The 21,408-nt window shown below is 49.1% G+C and overlaps 1 protein-coding gene across 3 annotated transcripts in view; it reads right to left on the bottom strand.

The window, feature by feature from the left end:
* The window catches only part of TCF12 (transcription factor 12), a 118,489-nt gene that overhangs the window by 2,853 nt on the left and 94,228 nt on the right, over window positions 1-21,408 (bottom strand). The window contains exons 14-21 of one of the 3 annotated variants that reach the window (XM_072982108.2): window positions 20,099-20,177; window positions 16,283-16,356; window positions 14,761-14,832; window positions 13,217-13,426; window positions 6,559-6,673; window positions 4,270-4,441; window positions 2,891-3,123; window positions 312-465 (exon numbers count right to left, since the gene is read on the bottom strand). In XM_072982108.2, coding sequence (XP_072838209.2) covers window positions 323-465; window positions 2,891-3,123; window positions 4,270-4,441; window positions 6,559-6,673; window positions 13,217-13,426; window positions 14,761-14,832; window positions 16,283-16,356; window positions 20,099-20,177 — 1,098 coding nt within the window. In that variant the 3' untranslated portion in view covers window positions 312-322. The remainder of the gene's footprint in view (window positions 1-311; window positions 466-2,890; window positions 3,124-4,269; window positions 4,442-6,558; window positions 6,674-13,216; window positions 13,427-14,760; window positions 14,833-16,282; window positions 16,357-20,098; window positions 20,178-21,408) is intronic. The other 2 variants (XM_072982111.2, XM_072982110.2) reach the window with 2 other exon arrangements.

Raw genomic sequence — 21,408 nt, 5'->3', positions numbered from 1 at the left:
ACGAAGGCTAAGGCATTCCACGCTCCACAATTTCTACAACTTTTACAAGCTTTAAAATCTTCAGCTGAGGACCACTATGTACAGTATTTTTTTTTTTAAAAAAGAGGGCAAGATACTGTAGGCTGGAGCAGCAGAAGACTTCTTGACATTAAATATTAGATGCGGTTCTTGGGAGGCCAGAAGTGAGCCTAGAACATGGCTAAAGTGTCTTCAGATGTCAGCCTTCCTCCAAGAATCCACCCACCTTTCTGTCTAGGGCAGTCACAAGCCCCTCTGCCTGCTGACACTGATAGGCATGCAATGTCCCTTACCTGGCTGGGGTTCACATATGGCCCATAGGGTTAGTAGTTTCGCTAAGCCCAGGATGGCTTCCTGGATGTGTGGTTGGCGGCTCTGCCGATACGGCAGACACTTTTTCCTCTTCCCTTCTCTTAAGGCAGGCTGCTTTGGGATTTAGGTTTCTCTCTAGAAGGAACATTTAAAAAAAGCATGTAGTATGCGGAAAGTGTGCCTCTGTTGGTTTTTATTCACAGGTATCTCCCCATGTACTCCTCTCCTATCGGCTCCTCCAAACATGTTATTAACCACAAGCAAGGTCCCTCCTTCCCCACTTCAGCCAGCCCAGAGGGGTTCTCAGCCGCAAGTTGAGTATACTCTACGTTTGACTGCTGATACATCCACTCTTCCCAAACCACCTTATTCATGGCCTGTTATCTGCCATGCATCTGCCAAAGAGAGCAGGGAGATGCAAGGAGACTCTTGATTGCTCACAAGGCCCCTCCCTGCACGGCAGCTGGACCAGAGGGAGACACATCCAGAGTCGCTTAGGGAGCTCCGTGACTGAGCCAGGAGGAGGAGGGAGCATCCCACAGAGCACGGCGAGGCTCCTTTTTTCAACTCTTAACTCCCACAATCCCCCACTGGCATGACAGGTGACCCTGCCCACTCTGGAACCAGCTGTCTAAAAAAGAACATTTAAAGCCCAAATGCTGATCTGAGCTCTCCCCAGCCAACAATTATTTGCCTTTCTAATCTGAAAAACCAGTGTTCTCCCCTCTCCCCCTTTAGCTGTTTGGCTGTCACTTCCAGTATGGAAGTTCTCGTCCTGGTTTCCTTCCCAGGGACTAAAGGGAGTAGAGAATAAAACGAGGTCCGCCTTGCTGGAACAAGCAATACAGGCGAGATGTCACTCGGTGACTTAGGCCATGGAGCAGATATTCATGTTGACACCTTCCACGTCTCCAAGACATTTATACGGGCACCCTGGGAAGGCATCAGATGAGAATCCATAATACGCAGCACAGCTGCGTCCAGCCCGCCCACAGGGAGAAATAAACTCTCTCTCTCTCTCTGTGAGTGTGAGTGAAGGAGAGCGCGGGGGGGGGGGAGAACAAAAACCACCCTGCTCTTCAGAGGGAGATGGGTGGCTCTGACGGCCGTTTCATCATCTCTTTGACAGAGGGATGAAAGGATCTGGCCTCTTAGCGACCAGCAGCCTCTCTGGCTCCACAGAGAGCCACGCTCTAAAGCACTGGGCTTATTCCACAGCCTGACCTCCAGAGAGGACTTTTCAAGGTGGACGTGAACAGGATATGGATGGGTTGGTAGGGTTCACTTTGCTTTCCCGTGGCAGCTGGTGACCCTTCCAAGTCAGGCAAACCCCATAAGGATTATGATAAATGGACTTGACAGAATGTAATTTAAATAAAAAATTATCGCCTATGGTGAGGGTTTAAAGCTCCTGGGGATCTGGTGTGTACAGAGCGCTCAGCATGAATGTTGCTGACACGAGAGGGATGGGGGTGGGGGGTGGGGGGGCTGCCACCCTGGACTGCATCAACCCAAGATGCACAAAGCATCAGCTTTCCACCCACGCCCTGCGCGCGCGCGCACGCACACACACACACACACTCGGCCCCCCCACCCCCACCAAGCTGAAATCACAGTCACTTTCTTCTTTGTGGCCACAAAATTCCTAAACTGAAGGCTGCAGGAAAGAGGGACCAAGGAGTAACTCCTTTTCCCTCTCCTCTGTCCTTCGTGGCTTTGCCCGGCCCTGCCTCCCGGTTTCAAACACGCCTAGCAAGATATCTGGAAGAAGCAAGGCAGCTTAAAGCCCCAGCTCAGTCCCTCAGACCCACGGCCGCCCCAGCCAGAGGCAGAAGTGGTCAGCTGCCTGCACTGGGGGACACGAGGCAACCCACCAAGACACCAAGGCCCATAAGGCCTCGTCAGGGCGGCGGAAGGCAAAGGAATCCGAGTGAAATCAACAGAATCCCCGGGAGTTTTTTTACTACTGGTTCGTGTTGCTGTTGCGACTGAACAGCTAAAATTCAGGCAGGGCTGGTCCACTTGCCTGGTCCAGGAACCAGCGGCCGGCTATGACCGCCGGCTGCCCGAGGAAAGCTCTGCCTGCAGCGCGAGGGGAGAGGAGAGGGCGCGTGCACAAGCTTGACTTGCACAGAACCACACATGAAAAGAAGCTCAGGAAGTTTTGCAACTGACAGCCTATCCCTAAAATTATGCTGGAGATGAACGCCCAGAATGCCACAAGGGAAGCCACGAGGATTTTGAGGGAGCAGGAGGCAGAATTTGGGGGCCATTCACCTGCCCAAGAAAGATTAAGCAAGGCGAGGAGATGGGAAGCGGGAAAGCTGGGCTAGTTCTTGCCATCACCACAGATGGCGCCACACAAGGCCCACGGGAGCCTCTGACGTCCCCTGGGATACGAGGCTGGGACAGAGCCTGTGTTTCCTTGCTTTTGCCACTGAGTGTGTGTGTGCGTGCGTGCGGAGGGGGGGACAACCTCATCTCCTTACCACTCAGACAGACAGACAGACAGACAAATGGTTAGTGCCACCTTCCTTCTCCCCGCGGCCCCCCAGCTCACCTCTGACTTGCTGCTCCAGACTGAGGATGACGGCCACAGCCTGATGAAGAATCAGCAGCTTCGTCTGAGGCTTTTCGCTCTTCAAGTGAAGCTGACACATCCGGCCCAGCTCTTTGAATGCTTCGTTAATGTCCCGGACCCGCAAACGCTCACGAGCATTGTTGGCCATCCGTCTCTCTCTCTCCCTCTCCAACTTCTGCTCTGGATTCAAATCCTCGTCTTCATTAGTGCTGCTGCAGAATGAGAGAGCAGAAATACACAGATGAAGTCCCATGGGGAGCCCTGACTGCTCCTCGCATAGGAGCGGCCCAAATCTTTAAGGTTCTGTGACAGTGTGATGTGTCCTTCGGTCAAGGAAAACCCTGACCACCTCACCTCAGCCTTCTTTCACCCCTGAGGACAGCTGAAATGGAAGAGATTGCTTCCAGAAGTGTACACAGTTCATGTGAACTATACAGAGTGGGTAAGAGGTACAACATAGAAGGGCCAGAGCAGGTAAGCTCACCTGGTGCCCTCCAGATGCTCTGGATTATAGCTCCCCAAATCCCTGGCTGGGCTACCTATGGTTTATGAGAGCTTTATTTAAAAAATGGATGTGGTGGCGCTGCGGGTTAAACCACAGAAGCCTCTGTGCTACAAGGCCAGAAGACCAGCCGTCGTAAGATGGAATCCACGTGGCGGAGGGAGCTCCCATTGCTTGTCCCAGGTCCTGCCAACCAAGTTGTTCAAAAGCATGCAAATGCGAGTAGATGAATAGGTACCACTTCGGTGGGAAGGTAAACGGCATTCTGTGTCTAGTCACGCTGGCCACGTGACCACGGAAACTGTCTACGGACAGAACGCTTGCTCTATGACTCGGAGATGGGGATGAGCACCGCACCCTAGAGTCAGACACGACTGGACAAATTGTCAAGGGGAACTTTTACCTTTACCTTACTAAAAAACAGCTGGGCACCAGGGTGCCTCTCTCTTGCTTAGGGCTTACCTAAGACTGGCAGCTAATTGGGAGAAGGAGGTTCAGCCAACCCTGGCAACCCACTCTGGACAAGGAGCAGGGCTTCTTTCCCAACGGGACACAAACCCTGGGTGTCATGGCATGGGCCAAACAGCAGGCTTCCTTCTGAAAAGTGCCATAAACCTCCCAAGGAGCTGCCATCATCCTTGCTTTAACGGCGAGTTTACCCCTCTCCCTGGGAAATGGGTCTGGGAAGCCACTGGATTCCCTTCGCCTCTTAAAGCAGGTCCAGTTCTTTAGATACGGAAATCTATAAATGCTATTTACAGGGATGACCCAGGGTTAATCCGGATTTATTCCCACCCGGGAACAAAAGCCAAGGTGGGCAAAGGAAAGGTGTTTTCTGCTGCCGCCGCCGCCACACCTTGTTCTTCCACTTGAGGCAATCTTGATATCCTTCTGGGAGGATTCGTCGTCCGATTTCATGTCATCCGAGGAAGCAGGTTCATGGGTGTTTTCATCTTTCTCCTTGTGCTCGGACTTGATCTCGGCGGGCCCCAAAGCCACGGACTGCGTTGGCAAGCTGGCCGAGAGCACTGCAAAGAAACCCGGCAGAATTTGGCCACCGAGATACCACGGCTATGCCTGTGCTTACCTTGCTTAGCAGATGAGCAGCAAGGGGTTCCTGTTCCACCAAAGGAACCCCAGAATCCAGGCACAGGAGGGCGCTTAGGTGCCCTTCCTACCCGATGCCTGCAGTTCTCTGCCTTTTTCTTGTGTCTCTTTCCATAACCCTCCACCAGCAGGTCCCAGCATGACAGAAGCAAAAGCCCCACTCTCCTCCCTCCTGGCCAGGATGAGAGGGAGCGCTCTCTCTCTGTTTACAGGAATTCTGCTTCCTTCACAGACAATGGCCGGGCAGGGGAAGCAGGGGATTAAGACAAAGTTTTTACAAGCATGTGAAAAGGTCACAGAGGGATTATGCACAATAAGGAAGGTTGGGAAGTGAGGGGATGCATGCCTCCAGAGAAAGACAGGAAGAGAAGCGCAGTCAATTCCTTGCTGTGGTGAAGAAAAACGCCGCTCCCTGCCTACACTGCTTCCAGATCCTTCCGGAGGCACATGTGCCTCCCTGGCAGAGAACCACCGCCACAAGTGTTAAAACACTGCAGCGGGCTGGGGTGTGGGAAGCTTTAACACACAGTTCAGAAAATGCCTTCTTGTGCAGTATTCATACTGCTGCATGATGAGTTGCAAATGGAACGGAGCATTAGACCACCAAGCCTCTCCATTTCACAAGAAGAAACCACGCAAAATAAGGGGAGTTTTTTGTTCAGCCCCTAGATAAAATGTCAAGAACAGGGACCAAGCTTTACTATTGGATCCAAGTTCCGGGCACGGGAGCCCACGGGGGGTGGCAGGTTGGTCTAAAGCTGAATGTCTCTCTCTCTCTCTCTCTCTCTCTCTCTCCTTCACGGGAGGAGTTTTAGACAAGGCAGCCCCGTTAAAGTCTATGAAAGGAGCGACTTGTACTCCCGCGTCAACTGTTGCTCTGGAGCACCCGAGTAGCAACTCGAAACATTAATTTATTAGTCATAACAAGCCAGTATTTCTCCTCTGTGGTCCCAGAGGTGAGTGGGGAGGCATTTCATCTGCAGCACAAAAGAAATATTTTCTTAGGGATCTCTTAAGTCATCACAAGCCTTTCAAATGGGTTGGGTGGATGCGATCCTGCTAACCTGCCGCAACAAAAATAACAAGGGGTTTTGTGCCTCCTATCAAATGGACTACAGCCCAGAAAAGCTTGTGCTTTCTCGCCTTTAAGGGCCCACGAGACTCTTGGCTGTTTCCGCTGGAACGGCCGGACACGGCGGCTACCTCCTGCAGACTGCCGGGGGGGGGGGGAGAGAGAGAGGGTTCACCCAGTGGGTTGTGCCCTTGCACTGCCTCCTGGGCACACCTGGAGCAAACCACGGGACTGAGGCCATCTCGGCTTCTGGGCCCCCCAGGCACAACCTCAAGGCCACCTCTGTTTCTGCCGGCTCTGCCAGGCTTCCTCCGCTGAGAGTTTAAATACAGCCAGGAGCCCGTGTGTCTCGCTGGCCTCCTAGGCTGATCTCTCTGACCTGTGCTGGGGGCGACACTACGAGGAGTGATCCCTGACGGAAGGATCTCTTCTGGGCGATCCCTTGCCACAGCCAGCGAGCCACAGGGATGTTCTGGGAACAACAAGCGGTTCTGGGGAGGACCAAACCCTTCCTTGGGGTTGAAGACATGCCCTCTGAGACAACTCTTCATGGTCTGCAAGGACAGGGAAGAAGAAGTGCAGCAGGAAAGGGCCCGAGGGCCCCGCTGGCTGCCATTCCCCCCAAAAGCCTTCTGTGATTTCCTTCTTTAGGGTCAACCACACCATATGAGGAGGAAATGTCATGGACAGAGACCAGCTGGAGAGTGGCTGACCAAGAGCATCTCAGGAAAGGGCAACAAACCCAGGGCTGCCCAGGGCCAATCGGGGTGGGAAATGGCAAGTGGTTCAGAAGAGGGCCCATTCAAAGGACACAGGTCAGCAGATGACTAATCGACCTCCGACAAGAGGCTCCTTTCAGAAGGGCTTGCTTCTCTCCGGGACGGGCGCAAAGAGGCAGAGGCTGGTCTAAGCCACTCCTCCCCAACAGTCTCCATTTAGGAAAAACCCGGCTGCCAACGGACTCACCTCTGTAGCTTTCCGGTGTTTTGTGGTTGAGTTCTGCGTTTGGGCCAGAAAGAGCGGCGGGCAATCCTGTGTGGTTGCTGCTGAGGCCGACACTGTCCTCCCGGTGAGCGCTGACCTGAGGCAGAGAAAACACCGCCACCGAGGCCTGTCATCCCACCAAGGGACGCCAGGGAAGATTTCTCGGTGCTAACTTTACGGGCAGGCAGAGCGTCCAAGGGAGAAAGAAGGCCCTCGGAAACTCCTTGGGACTGGCCTCTGGGGCAACAACCTGCACAAGGAGGCCCAGCTCCCAAGGAGCACCTGCCAAGTGGGAGAACGTGCCCCCCCAGCAGAGGGTGCCTCAGGGGGAAATAACTCCGTGCGAAGCTGCTTAACTTTGCCACACAGGAAACCCCCCCACACACTCCCCCCCTCCGTGGTGCTGCTTCCTGTGACTGGCAGTGGCCCCGTCTGAAAGCCCTCTTGACCAGGAGGCCCTGCGGCCCAACTCCGGCAACTTAGGAATCAATCCAGAAGATTCAGGAACACCTTAAAACAATAAGCAAGCAGTAAAGGGGAACGAACGGGTACCAGCTGCCCCCCCCGGGAGCTTGGTTCCAAACGCGTTTGCTTTCTAAACCTCACCAAGAGGTTTCCTTCCTTTGCAGGCCCATCAGTGGGCACAGCCCACGTTCTGCCAACACCCCCCAGGAGCACCGCCGGGACACCCCGTAAGGACCTCTTCCTGGCTGTCACGCCAAGGAAAACGAGACCCCGGAAGCTGCCCAGTTCAAAGATCTGTTCTTCCCCCGACTCGTCAAAAGACACACACCTCAGGAAAGATGAGGAACAAACAAATCTCTCTCTCTCTCTCTCTCTCTCTCTCTCTCTGTTTTAAATGAAACTGGCCCACACGGATGGAAAGCAAAGGTCTTTCAAAGAGATGGAAAACACAACCAAACCAATGCAATTAAAAATAAAATAAAACAAAGGCTGGGGGGCAAGGGGCTATCAAGCATTCTACCACTATTATCGTCTGGAGATGAAGCTTTTTATTGGAATAAATAGCAGTGAACAGCAGCTCAGAGATTAAGCCTTTAATTAAATAGGTTTATTGCTCACAGTTACACATGAGAACTCCTGTTTTCCAATAAATCCTTCAATCCTGGTAAACTGCTGAGCTTTGAATCCCTCTTGAGTAATTAATGCAGCTTTTCCCTTTAACATCTTAGTGTGGTTTTGCTTAGACAGAGATAAATGCCCTTATGCAAGTTCATGCTTTAATCTACCACCGTTTTCCCGTGAACTCCAACCCATCCTGATTTGTTGCGTTTATTGCAGTGTGCAATATTTCCCCAGAAACACTGAGACGCAAGCCTGTTAATATTCCCTGAATGCTATTTATTTATTTTTTACATGAAATGAGTTTTATGGAATAAAACCCAAAGTCCAGGTTAGGGTGAAGTTGGGCCCTCCAAGACAGAAATGGTCTCAGTAGGAATTCCCACCTGCCCCTTTATGAAGACAGTGCTGAACTCACTTCCAGGGAAAGGGTTTAAAAAGGAGACTTTATTAGCTTCAACCCCAGGAGGCCTCCTACTTCTGAATTTCAGTTATCCTCCGGTCCGAATGCAAGGGTGCTTCTATTCAAGCTGTCCGACCCAAAGAGCTGCCAGGTCCTCAATGATGTTAAAAAATCTAAGACTCATTTGGAAATGACAGCCCAGCGGAATGACTCTGAAATTCAGAAGATAGTTCGGAAATTCTGCACTTCAGGGAACATGGTCGGGGAAAACTAGCCAACAGTTCAGATTAACTAAATGTGCCGGCAAATCGTAGACATGTTGAGATAAGACATGTGGACCAGGTAGAGAGCTAAGCCAAGAAGCTGCTTATCCGAGCCCTCCAGCACGCACAATAACCTGTCTCATCAACTCAGTCACAACAAATAGATACTTCTCATTCCAAATACATGTGCACAGTCATTAAGGAGGAAAATGTTAAATTTTACATATCCTAGTGTCAGGTTTAGTCTGTGAACTTTAGAATGACTTTTGGAAGTCACGATGAGTAGTTATTTACTGTGATGAGAATGTGATTCCATGAATCTTAGGCTCAAAGGCCCGCCTTCCTTCCTTCCTCCTCCTCCTCCTCCTTGGCTGCACTCATGAGAGTCTAGACTGGAAGCTTTGCTTACAATTCTCACTCAACACAGTGACCCTGAAGAGGAATACTATGCGTCTCTTTGACCACACACTCAGCAGCTATGAAGCACAAGAATGATCTTGCTTCAGAAAACCTCATTCCCATTAAATACGGGGCTACCTCACCCTTAAGTGCTCAATCTGAGCCTGTGAACTAGTTCAAAGTTCAAGTGACACGAGGATGAAAAAGTGTACAGTATCAGGAAGTAGAAGGACGTAGGTCTCATCCACTTAGTATCTCTCGCATAAAGTATGCCAGAGTAATAAGTCCACAACCTGCTAATAATAATCCAAAACATGGTTTTAATAGCTTGCAATTTAGTCAGGTCTTGGGTTGTTGTTGTTGTTTTTTTAAGTGATTAATGTGCACTATTGTAATTTTAAAAAATGTGGGGAAAAGTTGGAAAGGCATCAATGGCAGATAGGAAGGTAGGCGATCTCCATCTACGCTAGAAATAGAGAACTAGCTTGAGCCCAACATGTTTCAACAAGAGCTTTTCCTCAGTGAGATTCTGACAGCATTTCATTTTAACCTCACATCTGCATGTTGTGATCAACTTTTTTAAAAGAAATGCCTGAACATCTGGGGGTTTCCTTATTTCCTTCCTCTAAAAACATGGACAGAGCGGTATTGATACCAGACACTGGAGCTTCATGTCTTAATGCTTATTTATATGCCTTTTCATTTTTCATGCTACATTTCTGAATCTCTGAAGGCACTCAAGACTTCAGCGTGTCTGGGAAAAAGCCAGGACACAATGACTACTGGAGTAAAACACTAGCCTAAAAAGCTAGCCTAAAAGCTAGGTTAAAAACAAAGGTCTTGGCCTGCTGGTGGAAGGACCGCTGTAGAGAAGCCAACGCAGCCTCCTGCAGCACGTGATGTATTCCAGACTTTGGGAGCAGCCTCTGAAAAGGCCCTTGTATCTGACTCAAATGTGCCTGTGAGTGGGGAGTCACTTCTTTACCTCCTGGCTGAGCTGACCAAAAGGTGGCACCAGGAGAGACATCTTTGGAAGATGGACCAACTGCGCCAGGTCCCAAAAGGTTAAGAATCCATAAACATCTGGCAGAAATGTACGCTCAAGAGTGAAACCTTAGCTTTCCTGGGCTCAAGAAGTGGAGAAAACGTTCTGACTAGGTCACTTTGGCCTTCTTCCACGGCCAGACATCCTTGGGAAGTATAGAGGAATGCCTGACGAGAAAGGGGGGGGGGAAGCTGTCGTACGTAGATTAAATCCTAGGAGGAAAGAGCAAATACACCCTGGAGAAGAAAAGAGAAAAGGGCAAGAGGAGAGTGATCTCAAATAGATGGAACTCCCTAGTTTTCTGTTGCCCCAGCGCAGGGGAGTAAAATCCATGGGTTGAAATGGCAGGGAGCCAGATTTTGGAGGCAGGAAAAAAAACCTTCCTAAAGACATAGGCTTTTCAACAGCAGAATGAACTACATGTGGAGCCAAGTCCTCCCAGGAATTTTTAACCTGAATTTATTTTCTTCCCTATCTGTACATAGCCAACTAATGGACTAACTTGGAAAGGGGGCGGGGGATCAATACGGCCACAGGAAGTTGCAAAACAGGGCTGTAGCCTATTTTTAAGTATTGAGTATGAAAGGAAAATATGTCCGTGTATAGACAGAGAGACCGAGACAGCCCATGTCGTGGCTACAGGCTTGTCTGGCAAGGCAGTGGACGAAGGAATGCTCTTCCCACCTCAGCCCAGAGGTTCTTGGTTGTTCCGGTCCATGCCAGGCCCTTTCCAGCAGAGTACAGTGGTGAGAACACAGAAGAAACAGGCTTCCAAACATGAAAGAAGATTAGTCACTGAAGGAAGGGTGGTGAAAGTAACAGCCAGTGCAATTAAAAACAACCCCCTCCAAAACAACAACAACAACAAAAATAACCCTGAACTAAGCAGAGAAGCAGGAACATACTTTCTTAAAAAGCTGGCTCAAAAATTAAGCAAAAGCTGCAATTAAAAACAGAGTTAAATTACTAATTCCCTTGTCTTTTTCCCTGCCAAGGACATTTTAAAGGAAATTTAATTATTTTTTTTAAGAGTTAAGAATCTAAAAGGAGTGGCACTTGCATGCTCTGAAAATATTGCTAAATCTAAATGAACTTCTTCTGGCTAAGGAATTTGCTCAGGAAGACCTTCTTTAGCGGAGCTGTGCTGTTTTTCTTCAGCCATCGTATCTGTTCTGCAGACTAACAGAACACAGAACCCCTTCAGCCAAGGATTACTTTTTAGATGTGTTGCCTCTCACCACCGACCAAACCGAATTCCTCCAAATCCCATCCTTGCTCTGAGCACCCACCTGGGCTTCTGGATGTGTGTCTTGGAAAACACGCCTGCCTGTCTGAGGGGAAAGCCAGAATGCCTCCAGGTATGGGAGGAAACGGCCAAACTCTTCTTTGCTGATTTCTCAGAGCTGGCCAAAAGGGTAGGGAAAAGGGGGCCTTGCCCTCAGCTCTCTGAGGCCCCAGCTAGCCTCGGTCTAATTCAGAGAGCGGTGTTTGGCTGCTCACGGCTATCAGCCCGCTCTCTTACACAAGTCCACTAAGTGTTTCCGCATGCTCCCTGCCTGTCCCTTGCTGAAGACGAGCCTCCGCCAACCCTACCAATGGCCGATTTCCCCCCTCGTGAATATGACGCAGCTTGGGTCATTTCTGGGTTCACAGGAGAGCTGAGGCCAGTTTCCAAGAGATGATTGCAGATTTCACCAGCAGCTGTCATGTGAAGTCTTGCAGCTCCCAACGGGCTTATTCCATGAAGTCACGTTCACAAACAATAAAACTGAGTGCAGGCTTTGGTGCCAGATCCAGTTAGAGGGACATTAAACTTTAAGCAGTTTTCAGGGGGAAGCAAACCAGATGCCTCAGGGAATAGCCGAGTGCGATGCTCTGCCCGTACGGGCCACTCCCAAGCCCCATCCCACCCCTTTCTCCTCTTTCGATGGCTAGTTTGCACCCTGAGTCCACATAGGCAGAGACTGAATCCACAGGGGGCTGGGCTGCAGCTCACCTCGACCCCCCCTCGTCTGCCCTCATGGTCCAGACAAAAAGGGACACCCAGAAGCCCCAGAGAACGCAACCGGGCAGCTCGGAGTGACAGCCTCTCCTCGTTTCTCAGGGGAAGGAAAAACACAGGCTGCCTTCCATCAGACCGAGGCCAGCCTATGCGGGGGGGTCAGAGCGTTTCGTGCCCGCTGCCTCCCTCTTCTCCGATGCATCTGCACACACTGAAGGGCCTCGCCTTCAATGCCTTGCCATCGCATTCTTCTGCAACCAAATGCATGAGTGACAACAAAGTCACTCCCCTTTCAAGACAACCAGGCACAACTTGCTCCATTACCTAAAACCTATCATGGTATCTGTGAATGCCTGAAGCCATGTGCGCTGCAGGAAAAAAAAAAAGAGTGGATCAGGAAACTAGCTAGATTCTTTGATGCTTGCTACAATGAATATAAAAATGGAGTTTTGATAGGCGAAAAGGATTTTCTAGATTAAATAACCCCCTTCAGCAAACAAGTTTAAAAACTGTTCACATGGAAAGTGACAATTCTGCCTTGGTTGCGAAATGCCCAGCTGAGAGCAGCCTGTTTTAGAAAAGGAGGCCTTCTCAGAAAGAGAGGGAGGGGCCTTTTCGCATCACACGAGAACAATCTCACCTGACAGACCGCCTGCACGGAAAGAGGCTTCGTTCTCTGGCCCGGCCATTTCAGGGTCTGTCTCTGATCCACAAAGATCTGAAATCCACTGCTGGTCCAGCCCTTTCTATGTAAGTATCAGTAGATACTGAAGAAGGGCTTTTATTTCATTCTTTGGCGGATGAGGGAGAGGATTCGACTACAAGGCAATGCTCTCCCATTGTTATATAAACTACAGCTGTGCTTAAACCCACTTCGTTGAGAAACTTAAAATTTACGTCTTGAGTCTGGGCACAATCTGGTTTCACATACCAACCACTTCTTTCCAGGTCTCTTTGCCAGCATCTGGTTCCTGGGGCTTGGTTTCATTTTATAACCATCCCCCCCCCTTCCCTCCTCCCGGACTGCTTTCCCCATTCAATCTCTCTATTCACTGTTTCAAGCAAAGTACAATCTGCCAATTATTCCACATCTGGAAAAACCATATGCGTGAGCTCCAAGACTCTTGCACGAGGCCTCAGCTTTCAATCCTGGCCCTGGTAGCGTGGCTGTGCGAAGCGTTCACCAGGTCAGCCTATTTTAAGTGCCCTCCCCAATCTGACACCTCCTACCCATCCTCTGCCTTCTACACTACACACGGGACACTTCCCCCTTGGTGCCATGGGCTGCTCTCGCTTCTTCCATCATCTCTTCTAGGAAGTGGGCCTCCTGTAGACATTACTAAGGTGTTAACACCAAATCTTCAAGCCTTGGTTGTCCTGGAAAGTAAAAGAAGCGCAAATCCACCTGCTTCCCGTAGTCCAAAGAAAATGGAATGGCTACTTACCATGGAGGCTTGCCGACTCGCTGCTCCAAGGCTGGAGGCACCACCGTAAGTTGAGGTCAAGCCGGTAACTGGCCCGTTGTGGGATGGTCCCAGTAAACTATGAATATCCCCGTGGGCGCTGGCCAGGCTGGTTGAAGGCCCCACGGCGTGGTTCCTCAGCACATGGATGGCATCGTCCAGTCTGTCCAAGCGATCCTCCATGCGCGACTGCTGTTGGGGAGGAGCAGCACTCAGCTCATGGGTCGCACTCATCGGCTAAACCCATAATAAGCCTGCCATGCTTTCTCCAATGGGAGACATGAAAGGAAAGAGAGCCGAAGGGCTTCAGAGGCGGCTAGCAGCGCTACCGGCACACGGTCAGGGAAGAGGTGATGCCTAACGCCAAAACAAATGGCTGTTTTTCAGAATTAGGCTCTCTTGTCAGATCTGTACTATTCAGTGTTTGGTGGGAAGGGAAGCAGAAAACTCAAATAAAATAAAACTTCACCTGGGATTTAAAAAAGGGAGAATGCCTAGAGTGGTCGTAATTGACTAGATAGGCGGGATATAAATACAATAAATAAATAAATAAATAAATAAATAAATAAGATAAATGGCTGCTTGATGAATTTGGTACCACGGTGGCTTTCCAGGGGTCAAACGGCTGCAAAGTGTAAAAGCTGGCGTGGTGTCGTAGACCCTTCTGAAGCTCTAGACACAAATCCCACGGCGCCCCCAGTAAGCCAGAAGGTTCACAGAGAGTCCCTCCGCTGGGGGTCACCTCCCCCTTCCTGGTAAGGGGTGCAACACCCGACAGGAAAGCTGCTGGGGCGGTAGGTCAGCAGCAGGTGGGGAGAAAGCCAGCCATGAAGGGGAGCCCCCTCTCTCTTTTCGCCTCCCCTCTGCCTTTCTCCCTTCCTCTGCAGTGGGATGCCAGGGAACAACAGGCAGTCTGTCCTTCCAGAGATCTCGGGAATTTAGGCTACGGGCCTCCAGGAATTAAGAGTGTTAACCAAACGTTGCTTTAAGGCAAACACTACTCTACGTGTTTCAGAAATCAGTCTGCACCCAGCCCAAAGAGGTCACTGTTAACCAGACACACAGGTCAGGAATCTCTCCCCCACTGTTTGGGTCCAGTTCATTTTTAAAAGGGCTCTGAGGAATCCTTTGACATCATTGTTGTCCGGAAATGCAGGTGAGCTGAGACCGAATGGCTGGCTTCAGGCAGGCCTCCCGGAAAGTCTGTCACCGATGGAGACTGTGGCTCAAGGCTTCCCATCTCTAATGCCAGCCTGCTATATAGCTAGCCTGCTCCACCTGTGGCCATCTTAGTCTTCTTGCTTAGTTTTATTATTCTTTTAAATGAAGGACACAAACACGCCTCATTGCTGGAAGCTTCCTACATGTTGGACATGACAAGGGACTGAAGGAAGGGGGAGTGTCATTCATGCCATACCACATTTTTAAGCAGCACACTGTTGCTACCTCTGGGAAGAAATCTGTCAGTAGAGTTAACTGGGAAAATTTAAAAAAAAAAAAAGGCACCATCTAAAGAGAAAGAGTACCTCACAGACATCCTTTAAGAAGGACATAGCATCTTGCAAATGCTCGTGAAGTTGCTGCTCAACTCGATTTTTCTGGCAAAGTCAAGACAGAACAGGAAGCAAAGCACAGGTTAAGTCATTACAAAGAGGGGAGGTAAAACAGCCGCTAGTGTGCACGTCAGCCCCAACGGTTAGTTGAGTTAATCCAACAAAGATCCAATAATACTGAGAAAGGAGAGGAAAAATGCTGAATACTGGAGTCGCACGAGAGGCCTAGCTTGTACATACTGCTCACACTTCTTAGGAGAATGCAGGGCAAAAACAGAGTTATTTTATTTGTTAGCGCCAAAAGAAAAATGTCATTTTGGAGAATTTACAATATGACTTAAGATCCACGTTTCCCCCCTCTGCCTCCTGGTGCACGACTGTCCAGGGCCCCTTTCTCTCAATGAGAAGCTTCAGCCCCCCTGGGCAAAGACTAGGTGCTGCTCAAACACAGAACACGGGACCCTGGAGCAGAGCCTGAGGGCCTCTCTAGGGCAGCCCCCGGATGCTCCCAGTGGCCAAGGAGAGGGTCCTGAGAAGCCCACCGCAGGGAAGACAAGGGCGGGGCGGGGAGGGCACCTACTAGCTCTTGTTGCCTTCTTTTGAACTGGCCCCTAGAACAGAGCTAGCTGAACCAGCTTTGCTCCCTCCAAACTGAGCTGTCTGCTAAATCTGCCTAAACGAGCAATTGTCACTGCTTTTCAAGAGGACTCTGGTGGGCTCACATACGTAGAGAGAGGGAGAGAGACCACCTCGTGTGTGCGCGCCCACCCCCACCTATTTGCCTCTTCTCTCTCAGACTCAGCAACTTCCCTGTGTCCTGGGTGTGTGTGCTAAATCCTGCTGGCCAGCTTGTATTTTTTTTCCTGCACCTTTCTCAGCTCACGACATGTCTTTCAAACCCCCATTTTCTGTGAGGACCTTAAATGCGGAAGAAGCATCACCTTCACCGCTGAAAGTCAAGGCAGCAACAAAGAGAAGTGTGAATCTCTCCACTTTACAGCAGCTTCCTGATCAGGCTAGCAAGCGTTCGCCTCTCAAAACATAGAGGTTCCATTCACACTTTTCTTTGCTGAGACAAATAACACGAGCAAGACTTATAATAATGCAGTTTGAAACTGTTTTATTGTCATGATAGCACTGCAGTCCAAAGCCCAAGGCAAAGGGAAAAGTACAAGAAAATGAGAGAAGTCTGAAATGTTTTACCACCATGTTTTTTTCTAGGCTGAATCAGCTGGTGGTTTACAAAACGCTAGCGCAGAATTTCACACAAGGCCACGACCCGCCAGCTGTCTTTCAGGCAGAAGCTCGATGCCCAAGGAACAGATGGTGAGAGACCCAGCCTGTGCGTTTGGTATTGTTCACTTGAAGGCAGCCATTTGTCAGCAAGGGATCCCTTTGTAAGGCTACCCTGCCTGTTCTCTGCAGGGCCGGTAAGACTTTATTCGACAGAACTAAAATGCCAACAGGGCCCGATCGGGCATTAAGTGATTCTTACCAAGGAATGCAGGGAATTTTCATAGTTTGGAGATGAAGGGGCTTGTCCTCCGGGCCTCGACCACTGACTGGCACCTGTCAAAATCAACACTGCTGAGATGCAGACGCGTGCAGGAGAAGCAGAACATAAAAAGACAACTGGGCCACAGTAGAGCAAACCCCAAGACAATTTACAACACACAACATGTATTGGCTCCTGAGACCCCTTGCCTCTTTGTGCTGATAATCAGTTTGCTGTGGACTTTCCAGGTATGCTAGATTTCCCAAGATGCACCAGAGTTCTAAAAACCACTTTTCTTATTTTGGAATCCTATATGTCTATTCTCACTAAAGTAATAATAAGGTCATTATGGAAGCAAGAAAGGTCCAGTTGTGCAGTTGTTCATTACACCTTTCCTGGCAGTAGCACACTTTGCTCTGCTCTTTGAATCCTGGACAGTCTTTGACACGGTCCTAAAACAAGTCGGATGCAATGACCTACATGCAATTATGCTGGGTTGGGCCACGAAACCTACCAATTCCTTTAAAATGGCTTGTTTCTGGCACATCTGCATTTCCAATTAAAGCACACAGCTCTCACAGCTGGCACAACATGGATTTGTACAAAAGGACAACAGGCAAGCAGGACTCAAATGAGGCTTCGCGACTTGTGAGCGATGGTCCTTCTGCTGGCAGGCAAAGACTTTTCTTTATCCAGGGAAGTGTTGGGGAACCGGCTCGAGCCGAGAGAGAGGCTGTTGCCTGTTGGGTGTTCTAGTTTTAAATGGTCTCCCCAAAGGTTTCAAACTTTTTTTTTTTTTGCTTAATAGTGTTTTAATTTCTAAATATGTGTTTTGATTTGTGTTTTACTCTGTCTTCTCGTTTGATGTTTTGAAAATGTATTTTCTTTGCATCCCTTTTTTGGGAGAAAGAGGTCAAGGGAAACCTTCAGCTGCTGGCTTTTGAGAAAGGAGATGCTGACTTGTAGAGCCTTGAATAAGGGAAGCTGGTCTGGGGAAACGGGATATCTGCCGGTTACCATAGGTCTGTCTCAGAAACCGGAAAACGGAGGTCTGGCTGGCTGTAGGGCCCCATGTGCCAAAGGGTAAAAAGGCTAATGGGAGGCGCTTCCTGGCCTTCACCGAGGACCGAGCGAGTGTCCACAGGGCATGGAAAGCTGGCTGGCTGTTGGGAAGACTCCAGCGTGGCCTGGCCTGCAAAAGGGCAGGCTGAATGGCTGGCAGCTGGAGCAGGGACAGACCATTCTGCCGCCCCTGCTCTTTCTTCTAGGCCATGGGCTTCTTTCCACAACGGTATCCACAGACTGCCAGGAGGTGCTCCCACGAACACACACAGTACCCGACAGAACACCCCCTTGGGCAAACGAAGATGAACGGCACCCTCCTTCTCCTGCTGGTTTTGTACAGAGGGGCATTCAGTTGTGAGTGCTCGCCTGCAATACGATCCAGACAAAAGTATGAGGCGCCCTTGACGCCTGCCATGGCTTGGGCCACTGGGTTCCCACAGCAGATACAGATGACGGGAAACATTGGACAGCACGGGAAGAAACAGGCTACCGATCAGGACGGCTGCCGGATTTCAGCAGGAACGCAGATCGGGGGCTGAGCCGCGCAGACTGAGCTTGCCCATAACCAGAAGACGAGGTAAGCTGGCTGGCGGAAAGGTTGGCGCACAACGTATTTTGCAAACGACACATTTTAGGAGTTACCTCACCCAGCCATTAATTTCAACTCCTTGTTAAATGGCAAATTTAAGTCAATGGGGCTTTCATAAGCCCTCTGTGTGGGTCGAACAGCTGTGCAACTTTTACTAGACAGCTGATGGCAGCAAGAGCACCCACTGAGGAGGCAGCAGCTGCCCAGAAGGCTCCTTCCCGTGAGGAGACCCCTTGCCCAACCTTTCCAGCCCCTTAACTCCCAAGCAAGTCCCAAGACTCCTCCTGTACAACAGAGTTTCGTCTTAAAGGCAAGAGTGCAGATCACTCATTTATTTATTTTTATTATATTTACTCAGTACTTCCTTTTCCAAAAAAAAAGCAAAGAAATACAAGGAAAAAAAGCAAACACAGATCTCTGTGCCTGTTTTTTATTTCTTGTTCATTAAAATCAATCTATTATTGCGGGTGTCGGTTTATACAAGGTTTTCTTAAAATATCTCCAAACACGAACAGTCTTTGGAAAGTTACCTTAATAGAAAGCTATTGTATGTTTTTCTCGAAGGCTTTCATGGCTGGGATCTGATGGTTGTTGTGGGTTTTTCGGGCTCTTTGGCCGTGTTCTGAAGGTTTTTCTTCCTAACGTTTCACCAGTCTCTGTGGCCGGCATCTTCAGAGGACAGGAGTCAGAACTCTGTGCTCTGGTGCAGTTTGTTTGGATAGTTGAGCATTTATAGCTGTGGGATCAGCTTTTGTCCTTTTCAGGAGATGGGTGATTGTGGTGATCAGTGTGTTTTTTGTTGTGGGTGTATTGTTGTGATAAGAGGGAGAGATTATCTATCACTGTGATTGATGGGTGTCGTTAGCTGGTCTTTTGTGTGCAGTGATCACGAGTCCTTGTGGCTGGGTAGAGTTCATTGACCTTTAGTAGGCTGTATTTTTCAGTGCTGGGAGCCAGCCTTTGTTGAGTTTTAAACTTTCTTTTTTGTTGAAGCTCTAGTGGTGTTTCTGGATCTCAATGGCTTCCCTGTCAGTCTAACATAATGATTGCTGATGTTGCCCAGTACTTCAGTATTTTGAAATAGAATTTCATGTCCAGCTTTTTTTAGGGCATGTTCAGCTACTGCCGATTTTTTCTGATTGTTTTAGTCTGCAGTGTCTCTCATGTTCTTTAATTCTGGTGTGGATGCTGCATTTTGTGGTTCCAGTATATACCTGGCTGAACTTATGTATGTTGCTGAACTTAACTCTTCTTGTCTAGCCAGACTTCCTTGTAGCTGGTTCCCAGCAGTGTTTTTAAGATATTTATTTATAAAATCTTTTCTTTTAAAAGCAGTGCTGAACCAGTCCACAATACATGTGCTTTTCAACAATTATGAGGCTAAGTTGTGCTGTGGTGTTTTGATTCCCGCATTCAGTTTGCAAGTTAAACAAAACGTTACACATTTCATTTACTGAGCTACCAGGAATCATTATACCAAGTTCTGCATACAGAAAAATGTGGCACCAGCTCAACTATTCCTTCACAAGATTCCTACTTTAGTGCCCCCTCCCTTAGAGGACTGGCTCTCAATCAGTGGCCCTTCATATCTTATGGACTTCAACTCCCAGAATCCCCAGTCGGGATGAATACATATTTTCTGCCCCCAAGATGTTCATCTCGGAGAACTTACTTTTCAAAGACTGTGTCTGAAAGGAAACAAAGACAAAGGGCAAGCCTCTGTTCCGGGTGTGGGGTGTGGGCGAAAGACAGCCGGGCTTCCCACAAGGACTCCCCCAGCCTCCTGGCCCCACAGCAAACCCACGTGGAAAAAGCCTTCCACTGGAGTCCAGAACAAACTTTCCCCCACCAAGCGTAACAGAAGAGGCAACAGGGAGGGTTAGAGCTGCAGCAGGACGTTCCTCCTCCACCCTCCCAAGAAGGAACCCCCAAATTAACAGTCTCTGCAGGAGAGAGCTGGAGTCCATTTTCATGACTTCTGTGGTGTCCACACACAAGTCAAGCGTTGCCGTTGGCCTGCTGGGAGTAGGGCAGAGAGAGGAGCCGCATGAAACCAGACTGCAACAGCCTGTGCTTCTCTTCAGAAGGGCAGACCCATCTAGACTCACCCACCCACCATGGAGAGCAGTATGAGTGCACTAATTAAAAAAGTTGGCTCCTACCTGTGAGTGGTGAGGGTGATCCAACAGGTGTCGAAGGATTTGAAGGAAAACTACTGCTGGTATGGTCAGGGGAATATATCTAGAATGTAAAGAAGGCAAAACATATACACACATATGGCTTTTGAACCAACTGCAGTAGGGCAGAAAAGGATCTAAACAATCCCAACTGTGCTTCGATGTATTCAAAGGAAATCAAATGGCCAGGAAAATTATTGATCTGATCACTTTTACATTATTGCTACCCTGTTTTGCCAAAAATAAGACCTAATCTGAAAATAAGCCCTAGTAGGATTTTTCAGGATGCTCGTAATATAAGCCCTACCTCCAAAAAAAGCCAGTTAAGTGAAACCCAGCCCTCCAACCAGAAGATGACATGACTGTATCTGAATAAATGTAGATTGTTGTATATGAAAAAAAAACTCCTGAAAATAAGCCATAATGCGTTTTTTGGAGCAAAAATTAATATAAGACCCTGTCTTATTTTTGGGGAAACACGGCAACACATTCTGAATCATGTACTCCCCTTTCCCCACAACTTTATAATTTAGCAGAATTTTAGCAGTTATTGCCACCATTAAACAATCGTGCTTCTGACTGTGCACAAAATAATCTCAATAAAGCGAAGAGGCCTGCATGGCGTTGCTTGTCCCAGGGACTGTGGCACCGCCACCCCTTCCCGTCTTCCAAGTTCATCTTAAGAAAGGGACATGACCCATGAGACATTCTCTGGAGAAGGCCCCCCTCCCTCAGCCAAAGCAGAGCAGCCCCCCTCCTGTGCAGAGGAGGAGCTGCTGCTGGCTGGCAGCCTCCCAGGGCCATTTTCTCTTCCCTCCATTGTTTGACATTAAAAATCCTGTCGGGACCCTTGTGCAGCTTGCCCAAGGCTACACAGGCTGGCTCTTCTCTTCTCAGGAGGCACAATGGGGAATTGAACTCACAACCCCCTCTGTGAAAGATGGCGTATTTCCATGAAGGAGAGTTATGATTAATCACAGTTTGTCCCATCTGGGCAGCACAGCAAACCGTGGTTCATCAGAAACGGAAGCAAAGCCTTCCTTCCCATCTCCTCCTTGTAGCCAGGCGGGAAAAGGAGGAAAGAAGAAAGAGGGAAACTTGAAGGGAGCTCGTTTCACAGTTTAGCTAGTGATGCCGTTCACTGTTTTGTGAAAGGAATTGATCAATTCTTATCAATAATCCCGTCAGAAGCATCTGTGTCCCCTACCCAGTTTCTCTTTTGCAAAATGTCTGGCATTGTAAAGCTGGCAAGAGAACAAACTCTGCACATGTTTGGTATTTTGACTTCATTCATG

The sequence above is a fragment of the Pogona vitticeps genome, chromosome 12 (assembly GCF_051106095.1).
Source record: "Pogona vitticeps strain Pit_001003342236 chromosome 12, PviZW2.1, whole genome shotgun sequence".
In the NCBI taxonomy this organism is placed as follows: domain Eukaryota; kingdom Metazoa; phylum Chordata; class Lepidosauria; order Squamata; family Agamidae; genus Pogona; species Pogona vitticeps.
This window is presented reverse-complemented; position numbering and strand designations above follow the sequence as displayed.